We start from the raw sequence: 7,594 nt of genomic DNA on the forward strand, positions 1-7,594 counted from the left end.
AAATTAGTCCTTACCGTTAGTTTTATGTTATTAAGTGATGATGCCAGCCAGTTAAATAAATTTAAATTCCTCAACTACTCTTGACCAATGTTGAAGATGAAAGAATAGTATTGTAAATTTAATTCTAATATTTTAGTACAAGAGTAAAATAGCTCTTTCATACCAATAACTAATAGCAAACTAACACGTTACCGTAGAAGGGATGATTTGAGTTTTTTCAAAAATCGAGGGTGATTTGAATTTCGTTTGAAAATCAAGGAGTGACGTGTAATTTACCTTAAAAAATTTTGCCTTCGCCGCCCGCCCCCTTTTTTTTTTTTTTTGTCCTTTTCTTTTTTCTCATTCGGCCGATGAATACAGTACAGCCGAAGGAGGGAGCTAACACGGGGGAATTGGATTATTGGAATCAAAGTATTTTTTTGGTTTAGCTTTCCATTGTTCAAATCCTTCTGCTCGAACTAACTGTTTCCTTTTAGGGTTCTTCTTTGTCTGAAGAACCGATTTTTATATATTGTTGTAATTTCAGTGGAGATCCAAGAGCACCCAATTCGCTTCATCAATGCCTTTTAAGTAGGAGTGTTATACTTCTATCAGCTTCCAAACTGACATCTTTTTATTCGTTTTTGGGATCTCTGTTGGAAATCTGGTATGCCTATGTCTCCTTTTTTGATTGTTCCAGTTGTGCAGAAACCGTTGCGTGCGAATCTTCATATATGGTCATCATGGATTTGCTGTTACACCTCTGTTAGAAATTTAACTGCTCTTGTATCACCGCATCGGTTAATTCAAGCTCCAAATTTTGGGGTTCTTCCATGTACATCATCGCATCTTTTAACCTTTACATATCGATTTTTTTCGTCTTATGGGTGTGTATATCTACCGTCGTTACAATATTACCAATCTTCAGCATTTCCTGCAATCGGGGCTTTGTCTCATTCATCTCTTCTTGGACCTCCATTGTCGTTTCCGAGTTGCAGTTCTCGTAGAAATCTTGGTTTACTTGGGTCCTTATGTGTATTAACTCCACTTACTGTTTTCCGGGTTTTTTCATGCTCATTTTGTTCAGAGGTTCTTTCAGTGGATCGAAGGATTGGTGGTTGTAGGACTAATGTTCAGGATGAAAGTATTGCCATTGATTCCGATATATTGTACAAAACTATAATAGAGAATTCTAGTGTTGAAAGAAGCATGGAGAAGGCTCTTGACCAGGCTGGCATAAAACTGAGAACTGAACTGGTTGATGAGGTCCTCCGCAGGCTTCATTTTGAGGAGAAGATAGCCTTCAGATTCTTTATGTGGGCAGGTCATCAAGAAGGCTATTCTCATCAACCTCAAACATACAATGAAATGTTTGATATACTTTCCAGTACCAAGTACAAGGTAAAACAGTTTAGAATCGTCTGTGATATGCTGGATTACATGAAGAGAAAGGATAGGAATTCGGTCCCTATTGAAGTTCTCCTCACTATCTTAAGAAATTATACAGAAAAGCATCTGACCCATCTTCAGAAATTCACAAAGAAGAAGAGGATAAGGGTGAAGACTCAACCAGAAACTAATGCTTTTAACTTGTTGTTGGATGCACTGTGCAAGTGTAGTCTGGTTGAGGAAGCTGAAGCCATGTTTATGAAGATTAAGAACAAGGTTAGCCCAGATGCAAACACATACAATATTCTGTTTTTCGGATGGTGCAGAGTGAGAAACCCAACACGAGGAATGAGGGTATTAGAGGAAATGATTGATCTGGGGCTTACTCCTGATAATTTTACTTATACTACTGCCATTGATACATTCTGCAAAGCTGGGATGGTGTCAGAGGCAGCTGCATTATTTGATTTCATGAGAACAAAAGGTTCAACTATGTCTTCTCCCACTGCGAAGACTTACACCATCATGATTGTGGCCCTTGCTCAGAGTGACAGGATCGGAGAATGCTTTAAACTTCTAGCAGACATGAGGGATAGTGGTTGCCTTCCGGATGTTTCAACCTACAAAGAACTGATTGAAGGGATGTGTTCGGTGGGGAAAATCGAGGAAACCTACAGAGTCTTGGAAGAGATGGGAAAGAAAGGCTATCCACCTGATATTGTTACTTATAATTGCTTCCTCAAAGTCCTTTGTGACCTTAGGAAAGCAGATGAGGCACTTATACTTTATGGAAGAATGATTGAGGTAGGGTGTGTGCCTAGTGTGCATACTTTCAATATGCTGATCACGATGTTTTTTGAGATTAGTGATTCGGATGGAGCATTTGAGACTTGGCATGAGATGGATAAGAGAGGCTGTTTACGGAATACTGATACTTACTGTGTGATGATTGAAGGCCTGTTTGGTTGTGCGAAAAGGGAAGATGCCTGCTTTCTCTTGGAGGAAGTGGTGAACAAGGGAATGAAATTGCCATATCAGAAGTTTGACTCGTTTCTGAAGCAGCTATCATTGATTGGTGACCTCCAAGCTATCCATAGACTTTCAGAGCACATGAGGAGATTCTACAACACTGCTATGGCAAGGCGTTTTGCTTTGAGTCAGAAGAGGAAGAGTATGGCTTTAAGAAGGAAGTAAGATAGGGGTAAAATAAAAGAGTGAAACTTCAATCATCAAACAATGCCACTTGGAGCATATTGATAACTACGACCTCTTCGTGTAACTTCTATGACCTAGGTTTAGGCCTTGATGTTATCAGATCCAACTCCATTATGATTCTTCCAAATGCTGCTTGAAGATGGAACTCATTGCCCTATCATTTCTGGGGAAAGTCAACTACGAAGGCTTATTATTGTAACATTTTTCTGTTTAATCAGGTATTCAAAAATTTACTTACTGATTTTTTTCAAGTGGGGTTAGTTTATCAGTTCAGCATGTCACAATGTCTTTAATCACTACTATTATTGCACGGAAATTTTATATAAAGAAGTTGAAAGTGAAAAATAATATTTTTATGGAATATAATTTTCTTAAAAAGGGAAGCGTTGCTTGATGTATTATTTATCCTTTGTCGTTCCTTCATCAGTGTTCATTTTAATCTATCTATTTTTTATATCATACATACTGTAAGTCTGATACTTTTTGTTGCCGTCATGTTAAGTTTTCTAATCTATATTCTGGACTCTATTTTGTGAGTATTGTGTATGAAGTAGATTCACTAGCAACTGTAACGTGTGTGCACATTAGTTCACGGTGAAACTATTGTATTAGTAGTGTAATTTCCTTAACTGTTAGCATTCAAAATGCATTTTGTTGATGTAAAGATGATGCCGTTGCGTTAGACATGAATCTCGTATGGACTATGTGCAAGCTTGGGAGGCCCATAGGTGTTGGTGACAGTCCAATAGGCTGAAATTGATCTTTGGGTAGTTGTATTATAGGTTGGGTCTTTTATTTTCTTGGGTTTCATTGTAACAGGCCTAATTTATAAGCTCATAAAGTGGGGATAAAGCAAGTACACGGGATTAGTGGTTAAGTTAAGTGTTTGAATTATATTAGAATACTTAATAGCTAGATATAGTTTTGCTTTGAGTTTATTTACTTTATTGAGTGCGTGAGTGTGATTAAGAGTGTTTTTATGAGTCAATTTAGGAATTTTAGAAGTTCTTTAGAGGATGGACATTAGCGCAACAGTAAGGTTGCTCCATTGCGACCTAATGGTCATGAGTTTGAGTCAGGAAACAGCCTCTTTATGAAGTGGGGGTAAGGCTGCGACCTTCCCTAGACCCTGCCATGGTGGGAGCCTCGTGTACTGGGTACGCCCTTTATTTTTTAGAAGGTCTTTATATATGTAATACACCCCATCGATTAGAGATAATTTAAGTAAAGAATATGAGTTTTTCAAGAATTTTGGTGTTGTTGAGCATACAAACCTGATTTCTTCCCTTTTCTTTTTGTGTTCTTTTCTCTCTTCTTCCTCCCAGGAAGATCAATCTCATCTCTTTTCCCTCCTCTTCCATCGATTAGTTTCTTCCCTTAACAATGCAACTACTTCCTATCTCAGATATGATCACAGTTTTGATCATTGGGCCGGCTTGCATTTGAGATCCATAATCTGGATTTTCATATTATATCGATTGGTATCAGAGCCTAGATACCTACATTTTCACAACAAAAGTTTGTTTGCACAACAGAAGAACTGCTATTTGCTTCATAGATGAAGGGTAAAATAAAAATTTCACCTCGCGGTTTGTGATGGAGATGTTATCAAAGATTAACAAGATCAACATTGAGTCCGAGGATGATGTCTTCATTGAATTCTCAATTTCCCAATATTGTAATGATGCTTATTGTGAGATATTTGATTCTTCCAAACACTTCATTAAAGTGGGTCGAGAGTGGTTGGAAGCACAAAGGGTTTCATTGATTGCGACATAAATTTGTGCACCTTACAACCTTCTCACATTTGCCAGACATTTGTTTTTCAAGGATTGATTGACGAAGTATCCTTAGAGCCAAAACAGGTGGCACCAGCAGTGTAGTCACAAGAAGAGCTGAAAGGGTCAACACAAAAGGAAGACCTATTTGATGTGGAACAACAAGTTACCGTAAAGGGGGATGAGATATTTAGTATGGGTGAAGCAACAATAGGCTTTACTGCAGTGATGGATGGATAGTTGTCACGGAGTCTAGGCAACCCAAGGCGTTGGAGGGGGCTTGGATGCAAGGCGACACCAATAAGGAAACCAAGGCGCCTGGACGCCTAGGCGACGCCTTGACAACTACAGCTGAATGTTCTACACATTGATTTTATTATTCCACATATATTTCAAGACAGTGATACGCCATCAACGTTTCATCTTCCGAACTTGATTCGTGATACAGTGCGGAGAATGAGACATTCTCCCGACCTCTTCTATTTCTGACCTTCTACAAAACTCGAGGGAGAGTTTTTATCCAACACCGGGGGAATTAATGCAATTGCGTTAGAAATTAATTCCGTATGGAGGCCTTTGTGCAAGCTTGGAAGGCCCATAAGGTGCTGGTGACAGTTCAATAGGTTGAAATTGACCTTTGGATAGTTATATTATATGTTGGGCTTTTTATTTTCTTGGGTTTCATTGTAATGGGCCTAAGTTTTGAGCCCAAAAAATGGGGATAAAGTTAGCACATGGGATTAGTAGTTAAGCTAAGTGTATGAGTTAGATTAGAATACCAATAGCTCAGGTTTGTTTTTTTTTTGAGTTTATTTACTTCATTGAGTGTGTGAGATTGATTAGAAGTCCTTATATGAGTCAATTTAGGAATTTTAGAAGGTCGTTCTATATGTAATACACTCTCCATCAATTAGTCAATTAGCGATGATTTGAGTAAAGAATATGAGTTTTTTTAAAGAGTTTTAGCGCTGTTGAGCATACAAGATTGGTATCCTGAACCTGATTTCTTCCCTTCTCTACTGTTCTTCCTCCCAAGAAGATCGATCTCATTTCTTTTCCCTCCTATTCCATTGATCTGATTTCTTTCCTTAACAACACTGCTGCTTCCTTTATCTCAGATCTGATCACAGTTGTGATCATTGGGTCTGCTTGCATCTGAGATCCATTATCTGGATTTTCAGATTGCATTAAAAGATATATTCGTAATGTTAACAGCTGGTTATAGTTTTAGTGTTAAGCTGTCTGGTAATTGGCTATGACCCTTTGACCCAGCATGGTGCCTTTTTCGTGGTAATCTGCAGGTGTAATCATTATTCAGGTTTGGAGACCATTCTCCTCATTGAGGCATTATTTCTCCATTTCCTTGGTGGGCCACTCAACCTTTTCTTTTCAGGGGTTATCTTGTGGAATGTGGTGCCTTATTGATATTTAGACTGTTTGAAACTGTTCAGGTGAACACCCTTGCCTAATTGGTGTTGCTTACAAGTGAGAAACTACGCCTTTTGAATTTCTCCCTAGTTATGTCATGTGAAAGCTGACCTTTAGTTGAAATAGGATGTGTTTGTGGATGCATTGTAAATTGCTCTGCTTGCACCATTAATGTGTCCTAAAAGTATAAAAAGCATAAATACAGGCTCCAATGTCAACTGAAATTAAATGAATTTCAATAGGCACATGATCATCAGATATCTTTATTTACAATTTACATCTATGCACTTTTAGGACAGGTCTTCAGCTCAAAATTATGACACCCTTGATCTCCTAATTATGGTAATAATAGAGTTACTTGATGGCAAAGCATTGTTGTTCAATGAATTTGAAAATTGTAACTAGCATTTGTTGATGTTATGGTGCAGTCAGTATGCTTGACTTGTTCTTTTGCAATCAGTATGCTCGACTCACATTGACAAAATTGAAGTGTTTCAAAGACTGACCATCGTGCATCTGGTGTTCATGATTCCTAGATCCTACTTGGGTATTGACTTGTTTATAGGTAAGATGTATATGATTCTTTGGTCCAGCATTTGTAATAAGTCATTTCTATACTCTCTTGTGTTTTTCATAAATTACAGGTGGTTGCGTTAACAGGAGACTGTGCTGATGGTCAAGTCTCCATAGACTCCTAAATAAACTTCATGAAAAAGCAAAAAGTATCCTTTATGGAATCAACACTTAGTCCCGAAGAGAGAGATTGGCTGAAAAAATTGGTCTATGATGACCTTCATGGAGTATATGGTAAATCCTATCTAAAACAATTGGACTACCATTCAGATGGAGCTGCTGTAAAGATTCAAAGGTTTCCAAGTGCTTCCCCTGGTGTTGCTATGTTAACTTAAGAGCAGTAACAAGTAGCTGTAATCTTTATCAGTTGAGTCTTGAGGATATTCTCTGGGTGTTTTCATCTCGAAAAAATGATCCATATGCGAAGGGAGGAACAGTTGTGCTGATGACCCAACAGATGGGGAAACTGCTGGGTGTCAACAAACTCAAAACCACACTGCTGCATGTATTGCAACTTGAGAAGCCATCTTTGTTCAAATAAAGAAATAGTAGAGGGAGCCAGTTAGCTTGGGCTGCCTGGATCTATTGATTTTCTTGGTAAGATCCAACCATTGCACTACTTCGTGTCTTTGTCCCTTGGTAACATTATCTGCTCCAAGAGAAACACAATCCTCCTAATTGTGACTATTATGCAGCAAAACATGCCATAAGTCCAAGTTTCATTTTCGGTTTATAAGTTGAATGAGACGGCGACTTGAGTTATCGGTCATTGTTAAGCGATGACCAATGGAACTCTGCAATGGTGGTGTGTTAACAATGATCCAAGTCAACTGTCGCAACCATGTAGCCTGTCAGATGAAACTATATGATGGTGGCAGGTTTAAAACCATGACTTGACAGCCACTAGACATTGTATTGGTATGCAATAACAACCCAGTCTAAAATTGTGACTTGAGATTACAATTTTGTTACTGGGTTTTGGACAAAACATATTCAAATGGCCCTAAGCATAAGAGCAAAGGTGTATGTGAGCAGTGCTTCATTTTAAGTATATGGAACCGTTACAAGTTTTACTTTTCTGCATGAACATATGTGGAAGAGTAAATAATAAAATTTGAATTATCTTTTAGTCTCTTATGTGAATAACTTAGTGTTCTGAATTTATCGTAGTTTTTGTAAATTTTGATTTATCTTTTTGAAAAATTGATAAAAATAATTTTCCATGTAAATCA

The 7,594-nt window shown here is 37.9% G+C and overlaps 1 protein-coding gene across 1 annotated transcript; it reads left to right on the top strand.

The window, feature by feature from the left end:
- Window positions 1-359: 359 nt before the first annotated feature.
- On the top strand, window positions 360-2,782 carry LOC122649702 (pentatricopeptide repeat-containing protein At1g73400, mitochondrial-like). The gene has a single exon (XM_043842941.1). The coding sequence runs from the start codon at window positions 649-651 to the stop codon at window positions 2,560-2,562; it is 1,914 nt and encodes a 637-aa protein (XP_043698876.1). The 5' UTR covers window positions 360-648; the 3' UTR covers window positions 2,563-2,782.
- Window positions 2,783-7,594: the final 4,812 nt, after the last annotated feature.

This window comes from Telopea speciosissima, chromosome 2, assembly GCF_018873765.1.
Source record: "Telopea speciosissima isolate NSW1024214 ecotype Mountain lineage chromosome 2, Tspe_v1, whole genome shotgun sequence".
NCBI classification, from domain to species: Eukaryota; Viridiplantae; Streptophyta; class Magnoliopsida; order Proteales; family Proteaceae; genus Telopea; species Telopea speciosissima.

What these genes read in the sequence shown, in the direction of transcription:
- LOC122649702 (XM_043842941.1), top strand. Translation starts at nt 649, where the DNA reads ATGCCTATGTCTCCTTTTTTGATTGTTCCAGTTGTGCAGAAACCGTTG.